Genomic DNA, 14,161 nt, shown 5'->3' with positions numbered 1-14,161 from the left:
TGACGTAGTGCAGTGATTCCCAAAGCCTTTCATGTCAAGGACCCCCAAATTGACACTAATTAGCCCGCGGACCCCCCATTTGAAGAGATAATGCCATGCAGGGACCCCCCATAAGAGAATATTTTGTACAGCTCTAGCAGCTCTAGATTCTCAACCCGTTTAATGTCAAGGACCCCCCAGTTTGACATGCATATTAGTCTACGGACCCCCATTTAATGGCATTTCTATCTCTGGGACCCCCAATTTATTTTGTAATGTCAATGTTAATTTAACTCTTGAGAGTGTACGAATACACTCGTACACTCTCAGAGTTACAGACCCATAAGGGTCCATTTGGTTCCTAACTATCATTTTAGCTGGGGACCCCCTGGAACTCCCTCAAGGACCCCTGGGGGTCCCCGGACCCCACTTTGGGGAGAGAGAGAGAGAGAGAGAGAGAGAGAGAGAGAGAGAGAGAGAGAGACAGAGAGAGACAGAGAGAGAGAGAGAGAGAGAGAGAGAGTCCTGCAGTGAAGTGTGGGTAGCAGAGCATGCGAGGGATGCATAACATAATAGCCTCGCTTGGAAGTCCAAGAGCGAGTCCTTTCAACATTCAGCTAGCTCTCCCCTGCTCGCAGTGTGTGTGTGTGTGTGTGTGTGTGTGTGTGTGTGTGTGTGTGTGTGTGTGTGTGTGTGTGTGTGTGTGTGTATGTGTGCATGTGTGCGTGCGTGTGTGTGTGCGCGCGTGTGTGCCAAATGCCGCCACAAGTATAGTATAGCATTCGAGAAATAAGACATTGCGAGGGACTCTTTTCCTCCTTGTCCTCCTCACAGAAGAAATGTATTTTGTTGTGTCTGTAATCACGTGTTTGTTTGTTAAACATTATCGTTCATTGTTCATGTTTGTCATGTTATGAGGACTTTATTATTGCGACATATATCCTTGAATGATCTTCACATTTGTTGTGACTTTTTCTAATAAACTAAACTAAACTCACGGTTGGTTTTATGGTTGACCCATTCTGGGCGGCATTAGGGCCGATTCTTACTCCTATTTTACCGCTGTTTCGGCGCTGTAGTGCCGAAATGATTCTGGCTCGTCAGAAATGTTCAGTAGCACCGAAGAGCCGACTTCAGGACGGTACCCGCCCCCCCGAACCTCAAATGACGTCACATTGTAGGCTCTACAGAGCCGAACCGACTTTTATTCGGCTCTAAAATAGGAGTATGAATCGGCCCTTATGTTATGCTTTAGCTATTGAAAAATAGCAAGTCTACAAGCTCATAGTGCGGCACCGAGTGCCACGCTATGAGCTTGTAGATCTGCTATTTTTGAAAAATCGTGAAATATATATCTTCTTTCAGAGCGAACATTTTTAACTCAAATCTTTGCTTCTGGAGGGGGTCAATGGAACAACACATTTTCAGATGGGGGTCCACAGCCAATTATATATAATTCTGGGGGTCCTTGACATGAAAAAGGTTGAGCACCACTGACATCAGTCAGAAAACTGTCAGGATTTAGAAGACATTTGTAGAATCTGTCTCAGTCCTAAAACAGGAAATGGTTCAGGTCGGGGTCAGAGAGAGAGGTATGCCTGATTCAAACGTAGCTGCTCACCGTTGTTGCACACTGAACACAGCTTGTAGATCTGCTATTTTTTGGCTTCAGGCCTTAGGGGTTAAAAAAATGTCCCAAACTAATTTCAAATGGCATTAATACAAATCACTGGCCTAAGATATCGATGTCCTCACAAGTACATGGTCTGTGTGTGTGTGTGTGTGTGTGTGTGTGTGTGTGTGTGTGTGTGTGTGTGTGTGTGTGTGTGTGTGTGTGTGTGTGTGTGTGTGTGTGTGTGTGTGTGCATCCATCCATGCACATTTGTCTGTGTGTCGTGTGTCTGCGCATAGGCGTTGCCGTTTGCATGCGTGCATGCATATGTGTGCATGCATGTGTGTGTGTGACTGTGTGTGCATGCATATCGTCTGTACATGTGTGTGCATCAGTGTGTGCATAGGTGTGTGCATGTGTGTGTGTGTGTGTGCGTACATAGGTGTGTGCATGCGTGAATGCATAGGTGTATGTGTGTGCAATGCATGTGTGTCATGTCAGCGTGTGTGCGTGCACTCACACTGGTGAGCAGCAGCAGCTGCAGTAGTGGTGCATTAGCATGCTGTGTGTAAACCATGGCATGGAGTCTGGACTGGAGGGTGGATGTGTGTAAACCATGGCATGGAGTCTGGACTGGAGCCTGGATGTGTGTAAACCATGGCATGGAGTCTGGACTGGAGGGTGGATGTGTGTAAACCATGACATGGAGTCTGGACTGGAGGGTGGATGTGTGTAAACCATGACATGGAGTATGGACTGGAGGGTGGATGTGTGTAAACCATGGCATGGAGTCTGGACTGGAGGGTGGATGTGTGTAAACCATGGCATGGAGTCTGGACTGGAGGGTGGATGTGTGTAAACCATGGCATGGAGTCTGGACTGGAGGGTGGATGTGTGTAAACCATGGCATGGAGTCTGGACTGGAGCCTGGATGTGTGTAAACCATGGCATGGAGTCTGGACTGGAGTCTGGATGTGTGTAAACCATGGCATGGAGTCTGGACTGGAGGGTGGATGTGTGTAAACCATGGCATGGAGTCTGGACTGGAGGGTGGATGTGTGTAAACCATGGCATGGAGTCTGGACTGGAGTCTGGATGTGTGTAAACCATGGCATGGAGTCTGGACTGGAGCCTGGATGTGTGTAAACCATGGCATGGTGTCTGGACTGGAGGGTGGATGTGTGTAAACCATGGCATGGAGTCTGGACTGGAGGGTGGATGTGTGTAAACCATGGCATGGAGTCTGGACTGGAGGGTGGATGTGTGTAAACCATGGCATGGTGTCTGGACTGGAGGGTGGATGTGTGTAAACCATGGCATGGAGTATGGACTGGAGCCTGGATGTGTGTAAACCATGGCATGGTGTCTGGACTGGAGCCTGGATGTGTGTAAACCATGGCATGGTGTCTGGACTGGAGGGTGGATGTGTGTAAACCATGGCATGGAGTCTGGACTGGAGGGTGGATGTGTGTAAACCATGGCATGGAGTCTGGACTGGAGCCTGGATGTGTGTAAACCATGGCATGGTGTCTGGACTGGAGGGTGGATGTGTGTAAACCATGGCATGGAGTCTGGACTGGAGGGTGGATGTGTGTAAACCATGGCATGGAGTATGGACTGGAGCCTGGATGTGTGTAAACCATGGCATGGAGTCTGGACTGGAGGGTGGATGTGCGTAAACCATGGCATGGAGTATGGACTGGAGGGTGGATGTGTGTAAACCATGGCATGGAGTCTGGACTGGAGGGTGGATGTGTGTAAACCATGGCATGGAGTATGGACTGGAGGGTGGATGTGTGTAAACCATTGCATGGAGTCTGGACTGGAGGGTGGATGTGTGTAAACCATGGCATGGAGTCTGGACTGGAGGGTGGATGTGTGTAAACCATGGCATGGAGTATGGACTGGAGGGTGGATGTGTGTAAACCATGGCATGGAGTCTGGACTGGAGGGTGGATGTGCGTAAACCATGGCATGGAGTCTGGACTGGAGGGTGGATGTGTGTAAACCATGGCATGGAGTATGGACTGGAGGGTGGATGTGTGTAAACCATGGCATGGAGTATGGACTGGAGGGTGGATGTGTGTAAACCATGGCATGGAGTCTGGACTGGAGGGTGGATGTGTGTAAACCATGGCATGGAGTATGGACTGGAGGGTGGATGTGTGTAAACCATGGCATGGAGTCTGGACTGGAGGGTGGATGTGTGTAAACCATGGCATGGCTTCTGGACTGGAGGGTGGATGTGTGTAAACCATGGCATGGAGTCTGGACTGGAGCCTGGATGTGTGTAAACCATGGCATGGCGTCTGGACTGGAGGGTGGATGTGTGTAAACCATGGCATGGAGTCTGGACTGGAGGGTGGATGTGTGTAAACCATGGCATAGAGTCTGGACTGGAGGGTGGATGTGTGTAAACCATGGCATAGAGTCTGGACTGGAGGGTGGATGTGTGTAAACCATGGCATGGAGTCTGGACTGGAGGGTGGATGTGTGTAAACCATGGCATGGAGTCTGGACTGGAGGGTGGATGTGTGTAAACCATGGCATGGAGTCTGGACTGGAGGGTGGATGTGTGTAAACCATGGCATGGAGTATGGACTGGAGCCTGGATGTGTGTAAACCATGGCATGGAGTCTGGACTGGAGGGTGGATGTGTGTAAACCATGGCATGGAGTCTGGACTGGAGGGTGGATGTGTGTAAACCATGGCATGGAGTCTGGACTGGAGGGTGGATGTGTGTAAACCATGGCATGGAGTCTGGACTGGAGGGTGGATGTGTGTAAACCATGGCATGGAGTCTGGACTGGAGCCTGGATGTGTGTAAACCATGGCATGGAGTCTGGACTGGAGGGTGGATGTGTGTAAACCATGGCATGGAGTCTGGACTGGAGGGTGGATGTGTGCAAACCATGGCATGGAGTCTGGACTGGAGGGTGGATGTGTGCAAACCAAGGCATTAAGGATATTGTAGTAACCATTGTTGGTAAAGCTCTTCCCAGCTGCCCAGCCCTCTTTCTCATTGGTTATAACCCAAATATCGCATTAACTTTTCAGGACAAACGCATTATATTAGCTGCCTCAACTGAAAAGAAAACAATTATCAAAAACTTGTTTGAACCGACTGTTAACTTGAAGAGAAATTGGCTTAATTGCTTCTCTGATATTGTTTTTACTGGAGCGTTCTACCGCCAATATGAATGGCGCCAGAGCGGACACTGTGGACAACTGGTCCAAAGCTCTTGAGGCAGTTCAAGTATTTCATTGATATGTTGTGCCTGGTGGGTTGTGACCAACGGTCGCTTCTCTTGTTATTGTCGTTTGCTTTTGGCTCCCTTGTCTGTATCCGTAGCCCTTGTAACTGTACATGTCTTATTTGTCTCGTCTTGTCCTTGTCTGTGTTTGATTGCGTTTGTCTTGTACTGGTCTGTAGTGTCTGTATGTTTTTTTTTCTTTATTTTTAAAACAAAACAAAAATCCTATTATATTTTGCTGACTCATGAGTTTTGCAAGTTACAGTATATTTATATATAAATATCGATTTTGTTTTCTCTGTCTTCACTGCATTCTTTTTCCTTTTTTCCCCTTTTATTATTGTTATTGTTTCATTGTAATTGTTCTAGCTGTCCCTGTGCATGGCCACCTGTGTGCATTGGTGATTTACATGTGTTTGTCTTGTTAGAAAATAGAAAGTAAAAAAAAAAAAATCAATTAACCCATTTTGGGCGGGAACCCCTTTTGGTGTTAGCATTATGTTATGCTTTAGCTATTGAAAAATAGCAGATCTAGGTCTGCTATTTTTGAAAAATCGAAGAACGACTGACATAGAAACATAGCTTTTTCAGAAAACTGTCAGGATGTAGAAGACATTTTTAGAATCTGATCTCAGGTCAAAATGGGATAAGGCAACTAAAACAATTGTAAAGGTTGTCTGCTGTAGTAAATCAAGCAGTGTGTTTGAATCATGCATACAGGGCTCTCGCCCTCCCACCCCTCACTGGTGCGAAATCGGGTAGGAAAAAACGGGGACGCAGCCCATTCCCTGCTCTGTCGCAGGTGTTCAAATGCCACCTAGCCCTTAACGAGAACTATACATTGTAACTGTAATTCTCTGTCTGTCTCTGTCGTTCGCCACCTAGCACTAGAGTGTCTGTCAGGTCTTTCTGACCCATTTTGAGATTTTTAAGTTGATTATCTTTTCCTGTGAAGCTCTCGGAAGGTTCCCCTTCCATGACTTTTCCTAAATATTCGATCAAATCTTTTTTTTTTCTTTTTTTTCATCTGAAACATTTTCTACCCCGCTGGGGGGGGGGGGGGGGGGGGGGCAAGGGGCCAGTGAGGCACTCCAACGTTGAAGCACTGGGCCCTAGTGGTAAGAGGAGGGACTACAGGCGGACCCGTGGATTCATGACCGGGAAACCTCGTGCAGCTGGGCTTTAACATTGAGCGCTCGGTTGCACTTCCGCATTTGACCACCAAAATTTGGTGGTCAAATTCAGAAGTAGACGTTTTGAGACGGTCCTTCCGGGTGCTTCAAAACGCCACTGAGCAACTTCCACTGACATGAATAGCGGAGGGGGCGGAGCTTCGCACCAGATCAGTCTCTACCCTTCTAGGAGGGGGGGGGTTGAAGGTGTCAAAGCTTCTGGAGACAGTAGCCAATAACATTGCAGGAAGAAAAAAAATGTATTTTTGACCTATAAGTCAGCTTGTGTGGTACCTGGCCTTTACTTTGCTTTACTGATGCAGGTGTTCGCCACATCTACCCCTTTAACGAGGACCACACGTTGTAACTGATGATTCTCTCCGCCTCTCTGACGCAGGTGTTCGCCACCTACCCCAACGAGGACTACGACAGACGTAACGAGGACGTGGACCCCATGGCGGCGTCCGCGGAGTACGAGCTGGAGAAGAGGGTGGAACGGCTGGACCTGTTCCCCGTGGAGCTGGAGAAAGGTCAGCCAATCGGCACGCACCCATTCAACGGTCAGCCAATCAGCACGCACCCATTAAAAGCAACCGGTTCCCAAGCACTGGGGGTCAGGGGCCATTTGTGGGTCGGACACATTTTTACGGGTTCCTTTATATATTTTTTTGTTTCCTACATTTTGCTTTTAATTATTATTGTTTCAAAACATTTAAAGGGGCATTCCACTCATTTTCAACATTTTACTATGTCATTAATGTACCTCAGAGCTGTTGTGTGGAAATAATAAAAAAGTTCCACCATGCTGTGTTTCCAAGAACTAGAGGTCTGAAAAAAATCATTAACATGGTGAAACACATCTTGATGATGTCATCAAGATGTGTTTCACCATGTTAAGGATTTTTTTCATAATTACAGTTCTATTGAAACACAACATGGGGAGACTTTTTTATTATTTCCACACAACAGCTCTAAGGTATATTAATGACATAGTAAAATGTTGAAAATGGGTGGTTTTTCCCTTTAAGAACAAAAACATTCCCAGAAAAACTAAATTCAATTAGGTTTTCAGTCATTTCACCAAGAAATCACAGAAACAAAATCTAAGAAATTCCATAAATTAGAAAACGAATCTTTAAGGAGTAGTGTAAAAAGAATTGCAGATCTACAAGCTCACAACGTGGCGCGAAGCGACGTGTTGTGAGCTTGTACGTCGGTTATTTCCACTAGCTTGGGTCCCGGGCAAACATCTACCGTAATTTTCTCTTTTGGGTCACGGGGCTGAAACGTTCCCCGTGGAGGTAGAGAAAGGTCAGCCAATCAGCACGCGATGGTTCTCAGTCACCACCAGCTGTGATTGATTGATTGAACATTTCATCGACAGATTGCAGAATGGGTACAGTTCAAGGAAGGTACAGGTCAATACAACAAATTGCTAAGGGGATAAAATCAGAAAAAAAAGCTCTGAGACTTGCTTACATCAGGGTCCTCCATTGTCAATTCATCAAATGTGTAATGTTGATTTTTGTTTCTTCGTTCGGGGGGCTTGTTCGCATGACTTAGCTTACACAAGAATGTGTATGTGTGTGTGTGTGTGTGTGGGGGGGGGGTGTTGGGGGACACTTTAGCATCGAACACGGTGCCAGTGTGTTGGGGGGCTCCTTTCACGCTGTTTCACAAATCAGAATCAAGGTTCATTGTCACATCACAGATTTACAGAGGAAAAGAGTACATATAAGACTACATATATATACACATAAACCTCAGACGAGCCCCCAACCGTCGCCTCCAGTCATCCCGGTTCTCCGTACATCTGGCCGGCTCGTTGGTGCTTTGCGCTCCTGCGTCTTTCTTGAGTACAGTACATAATATATGTACTGTATACTGTGTACTGGTCTATATGTTAACCCATTTAGACCTGACTTCGAAATTTAAAAAAATGTCTTCTAAATCCTGTCAGCTTTCTGAAATACCTATGTTTCTGTATCAGTGGTACTCAATATTTCATGTCATGGACCCCAGAAACTATATGTATTTGGCCACCGACCTCCATCTGAAAATATGTAGTTCCAGGGACTATGTTTGAATATATTCAAACATTTGGGCCACATTTTCACGATTTTTCAAAAATAGCAGACCTACAAGCTCGTAACGCGGCACTCGGTGCCGCGCTATGAGCTTGTAGATCTGCTATTTTTCAATAGCTAAAGTATAACATAATGCTATAAACACAAAATGGGGTTCCCGTCCAAGATTAGGGTTAATGTGGGACGTCCTCTTGATCGATGATTCCCATGTGGCAGTGTACTGTCCTTCTAGTGTCATTCTCCTGGCTGCTATTTTCTGGCTCACCCTCGGTATTCCCCCATACAGGGTATTGTTGGTAACGTGTACGCTCTTGCTGATGTTTAACCCATTTTGACCTGAGATCAGATTATAAAAATGTCGTTCTTCGATTTTTCAAAAATAGTAGACCTACAAGCTCATAGCGCGCCACTCGGTGGCGCGCTATGAGCTTGTAGATCTGCTATTTTTCAATAGCTAAAGCATAACATAATGCTAACACGCCCAAAATGGGTTAAGTACTGCACGCAGCATTCTGGTGTAGCACCCCGTCTAGAGACGTCTGCAGGGTTGGCTTCAGGGTCCAGCTTTCACTGCCGTACAGGAGAACAGATTCCACCGTTGCGTAGAAAAAGATGAGTTTGATTTGTCGTGAGCAGATGTATACTGTGCGAAGTTAGTTTAGGGATTAACGTGCAAAAATGTCAGTGTATGTCCACATATATAATTTTCCGCTGTAAACTCAGACTCCACATTGCCCGTAGCACGACCTTGCAGTCTAATGCAAAGGTTAAAGTGTAATTCAGATGGAGACGGATGCCAGATTAATTTGTAGACCCGGCATCCTATATAGTTTGTATAGTTGTATAGTTTCAATGTACAAGCTCATAGCGCGGCACCGAGTGCCGCGCTATGAGCTCGTAGGTCTGCTGTTTTTGAAAAAATCGTGAAAATCTAATATGCCTCTAATCTTTAAGTGAACATTTTAACTCAAATCTTTTGCTTCTGGGGTGGGGGTCCCTGGAACAACATATTTCCAGATGCGGTGGGGGGGGCGGAGGCATATATATTACATATAGTTTTTGGGGTCCTTGACATGAAATATTGAGCACCACTGATACAGAACAAATGTCAGGATTTTTGAAGACGTGCATTTTTTTAAATTTCGACCTCAGGCCTAAACGGGTTAAGTTCAGTCAGTCATACTGAAACCCTCGATCCAACACCCCCCAACCCCCTCCCCCCCCCTCTCTCTCCCCCCGCTCCCCACAGCGAGAATCACTTCCGCAAAAGCGAGGGAGAAGTGCAAAGGAGGCATGTTTTTGCTTCCTCCTCCTCCTCCTCCCACTCCCGCCCCCAGTTGATTCACGCTCTCTCGAACATCTCCCACAGCATTAGGGAGCATTCATATATTTATGGACACGACTATTTATATATATATAGAAACATGCACAAGGGTTTTGCTTCTTCTTAACCAAATCAAAAAACCGGGGAAAAAGCATCTGTGTCGTTTAAAACATTTTAGCCATATTTTTATGCTTTGTTGGCTATTCAAATATAGCAGATCTACACAGGCCCACAGCGTGTTCACTTCATGCCGTGCTATGAGCTTGGAGATCTGCTTAGTGCCATCTTTGAAAAAAAAACATGAAAATGTGTGCAAATCTTTGAATATATATATATATTTTTTTAAAGCGAACATTTTTAACACATCTTTGCGCGTCTGGAGGTCCCTGCCACAAATTATGTTGAGATGATAGATAATTATAATAATACATCATTTTGACATGGAAAAAGGTTTCAGCACCACTGATTATTGCAACGTATAAGTTTGTCAGAATACTGTTTTTTAGAAGACATTTTATAGAATCGGCCTCAGGTCTAAATGGGTGAACGGGTTACGGTGTGAGTCCATGTCTTCCCATACATGATAAGATAATAACAAAGTACATACATGTATGTATGTACTCTACGTGTTACTTACGTCACATTACGCCTTGGGCTGTTGCATATATGTACTATTAATGAAATGAAATGAAATGAAATCTATATTTACCCAGGGTATCTGGGCTAAGCTCAAGAACTTGTTTCCAGCCAGGCCCTGCTCATAGAACACATTTCATCGTAGTGGTTCAATGCCTTGTTCAAGGGCACTTCAGCGGTGGTAATTTTAACGTGTCGGACGGCTGATTCGAACTAGGAACCTTCCGGTATCAAGACCGCGCCGCTATCCGTTCGGCCACCGCTGCCATTATACAACAGGTCGTTTCGAGGAAACATAACAACAGTAACAACAGTGTTGTTGTTTTTCTTATTTGATACAGCTATTGCGTAGATCTGGAGTCGTGGTCTCCTCTTCAATGCAAGAACAAATGTTAACCTTGAATTGCAGTTGTAGACACTATAGACACCAGTTTGAATAGCCTACTATTGCAATAGTGTGCTTAGCAGCACTTCATTAGTATTCATTGTCGGGTCTACTGTTAGGTTAATGTGTGAATTGCCTCGAAACTACCAGCCAGCCATTATCACCTCAAGAAAGAAAATAGCAACACATTACTTCACATCAGACATTACAACAGAGAAAAAAAGGAATTATATATAATAAAACAAATTATAATAAATTATAAACACACTTTTCATATGAGGGGTCAAAGATGGGTGGAAAGTAATTGAGAACACTTACTCAAGTACTGCACTTTAAGTACAGTTTTGAGGTTCTTTTAGTTTACTGGAGTATTTCCATTTTTCAATACTTCCAGTACTTCTACTCCACTACATCTCAGAGGAAAATATTGTAGAGCGCGAGCTGATGGAAGGAACGCGAGCACAACTTGAGTCAAACATAAACGACACACACACACGCGCGCGCACGCGCGCACGCACGCGCGCGCGCGCGCGCGCACGCACGCACGCACGCACGCACGCACGCACGCACGCACGCACGCACGCACGCACGCACGCACGCACGCACACACACACACACACACACACACACACACACACACACACACACACACACACACACACACACACACACACACACACACACACACACACACACACACACACACGGCTCCCAAAAGCAAAACAAAGCTAGCGTATAAAGAGAGCTGTTGTTGTTACCTTGTTTGCCTGTCTATATCTATATTTGATATCATAAAATGCTGTCTCTGTCGGAGCAGAAACTCATATCTCACATTCACATTTCAATCTTTTTATGTTTTTCTTTTTTTTTCTCTCCGCCACGTAACGCCTCCCTACTTGGTGTGTCGAGCTAAAATAGTGAGCAAATATATTCCCTATTTTTTCGGAAAATGTATCGATCCATTTCCTGAAAAGTATAACGGCTTTGGACATACAAGGTTTCCACCCGACTGCGACCATATAAGGAGTGCCTGAAGGTCAGAACGTGAGTGCTGGCATCGTTCCCTTTTTAGTTGTCTCTGTTGGGGAGAAACCTCTTATCTTTATTATCCCATTTTGTGCGGGAACCCCTTTTGGTGTTAGCATTATGTTATGCTTTAGCTATTGAAAAATAGCAGATCTACAAGCTCATAGCGCGCCACCGAGTGGCGCGCTACGAGCTTGTAGGTCTGCTATTTTTGACAAATCGAAGAACGACTGACATAGAAACATAGCTTTTTCAGAAAACTGTCAGGATGTAGAAGACATTTTTAGAATCTGACCTCAGGTCAAAATGGGTTATACTACTAGCGGCACACAAAAGCATCAAAAGTAGCAGATCTACAAGCTCAAAACCAGGCAATGACGACGTGCTTTGAGCTTGTAGATCTGCTACTTTTGATATTTTTGCCCTTTTTGAATCCAGAAAAGGAACCGTTTTGGACATAATGTGAGATTTCCAATGGAGGAACATTTTACCCTTTTTTTTCCAAGCTCACGTTAACTGGTATAGTTTTGATAGTAGCGCGCGCGCGCGCGCACGCACGCACGCACGCACGCACGCACGCACGCACGCACGCACGCTACTATCAAAAACTATACCAGTTCGCAGGTGAAGCAGGTGCACAGTATATTGTGTGCAAAATGGCCCACGGAAGTTGAAATCGGGAGGCTTGTCTTCCAAGGACACTCGTCTAGGACTGTATACCCTTTCTGTCTAGGTCTGCACTGAAAACCCACCTGTTCACAATCGCATTTCCAAGCTGATGTGTTTTTAAAACTTGTTATATGCACTGTTTTATTGATTTTATTCTTATAATTGTTTTTCTAAGAAAGTTGTCCTTTTTCTTGTTCCCCCCCCCCTGGCCCCAACACATGTACAGCGTCTTTGAGTGTCATGAAAAGCGCTATATAAGTCCCAGCTATTATTATTATTATTATTATAGGTCGACTCCTTCAAAGAGAGGACTAAAGACCTTTTTAATAAGGCTTTCCTCTAAACCCACTGATTTTATTCCTTGACCCATGCCCTCGTGTTCAAAAGCGTTTTGTTTTCCTTGACGCTCAATCGTGTGTTTTTAATCGTGTGATGTTCTACATTGTTTTACATTTTTGTCTACTGTAGCACTTGAGATTCTGAGGAATGTGACCCAAAGTGCATTATAAATAAAATCCATTATTATTATTAAACCAAAAGTCTTGATATTGACCAAAAGCATTGATACAGAGTTAAGAGTTTTTAAATGATAACTTTTTTCAGAAAACCTTTGACATCTTTTTCTATTTGGTTGTGTGACTCGTTCTGTCCTCTTTGTCCTCAGATGGCGACGGGCTGGGCATCAGTATCATCGGGATGGGTGCGGGCGCCGACATGGGTCTGGAGAAGCTGGGAATCTTCGTCAAGACCGTGACGGACGCGGGGGCAGCGCACAGGGACGGCAGGTAAGCTGTTGGGCAGCACACAGGGATGGTGGGTACGCTGTTGGGCAGCGGGTACGCTGTGGGCAATGGGCAGCGCACAGGGGTGCAGTGTTGTTTTTGGCAGCTGCATTTTTCATTTAGCTTTAGTCACATTTTGGTCACCTGGAATGTTTTAGTGTCTGTTTTAGTGTCGTTTTTTTGTGGCTTTCTCCTTTATTTTATATTTTTTATGGAGGGACAGACAGTAGGCTGACAGGAAATGGGGGAGAGAGATGGAGGGGGGGGGGGGGGTGTGACATGCAGTAAGGGCCGTCGGGATCGGGAGTCGAACCCGCGGCACACTGCCCGACCGCATTACCAGCCAAGGTGCCTGGACCGCTGAGCCACGGCGCAGGCCGTATAGTTTTTATTTGTTGATGAAATTGTCAGTATATTTAGTTTTAGTCGTCGTAGCTTAGTTTTCATTTAGTTTCCATTTAGTTTTCGTCAGCGGAAATAGGTAGTCGACGGACATTTTTCTTAGTTTTAGTCGACGAAAACAACACTGACTTCACTTTCAATGACGGCCCGGGACAATTAACCGACATTTAGAATCCAGACTTAATCCAGGTATAGGTTAATCGAGAAGTTAATTGAGAAGCAGTGTTTTTAAAGAACATAATTCTTTCCCTTATGTATCCAACCAATCGATATAAAAATATAGATTTGTTTTTTTATATAATCGACTAAATCAAGGAGTCCTCTTATACTTTGTTGTATAATGGTGAGCGACACACTGTGAGCTTGTAGATCTTCTCTATTTTAACAATTCCTAATAATAATTATATATAACTAGATAAAGTGCCCCTCGGGGCACAGGTCTCCACCAGGGCAGGTCAGGTTGTGGCCTCCTGGTGGCGCTATAATAGGCCAATGTGAAAAGGGTGCCATTTCTTCTTACGCCTTGGATGGCAATTGGATGATTTGAGGCATTTTGTTCCAAAAATGTGTGTTGCAAAAACCCACCTGTTGGTGGCGCTATAACACATTTTTTGCGTTCATGATTTGAGGCTTTTTGTTCAAAACGGGCAAATCCTGCAAACTTTGAAAGCCAATATTAGCCAATTAGGATGGAATATGAAATATCGGACAGATCCGCATTGCACACATGACTATAGAGATACTGTGTAACGATTCATGGGATTTTTGGAAAGAATCTGGAGGAGTAATATAAAAAAAATGTTTTTCAAAAGTCGGCCTCCTGGTGGCGCTAT

The 14,161-nt window shown here is 45.0% G+C and overlaps 1 protein-coding gene across 1 annotated transcript in view; it reads left to right on the top strand.

The window, feature by feature from the left end:
- LOC306919574 (neurabin-2-like) overlaps nt 1-14,161 on the top strand; it is a gene marked incomplete at its 5' end in the record, with an annotated part of 89,375 nt that overhangs the window by 30,945 nt on the left and 44,269 nt on the right. The window contains 2 exons of the mRNA XM_079532334.1: nt 6,415-6,547; nt 12,809-12,929. Of these exons, the coding sequence (XP_079388460.1) occupies nt 6,415-6,547; nt 12,809-12,929 (254 nt within the window). The remainder of the gene's footprint in view (nt 1-6,414; nt 6,548-12,808; nt 12,930-14,161) is intronic.

Source organism: Electrona antarctica, assembly GCF_951216825.1.
Source record: "Electrona antarctica genome assembly, contig: scaffold_26, whole genome shotgun sequence".
Taxonomy (NCBI): Eukaryota; Metazoa; Chordata; class Actinopteri; order Myctophiformes; family Myctophidae; genus Electrona; species Electrona antarctica.
The sequence above is the reverse complement of the archived record's forward strand: the minus strand, read 5'-3'. Positions and strand labels throughout refer to the sequence as shown.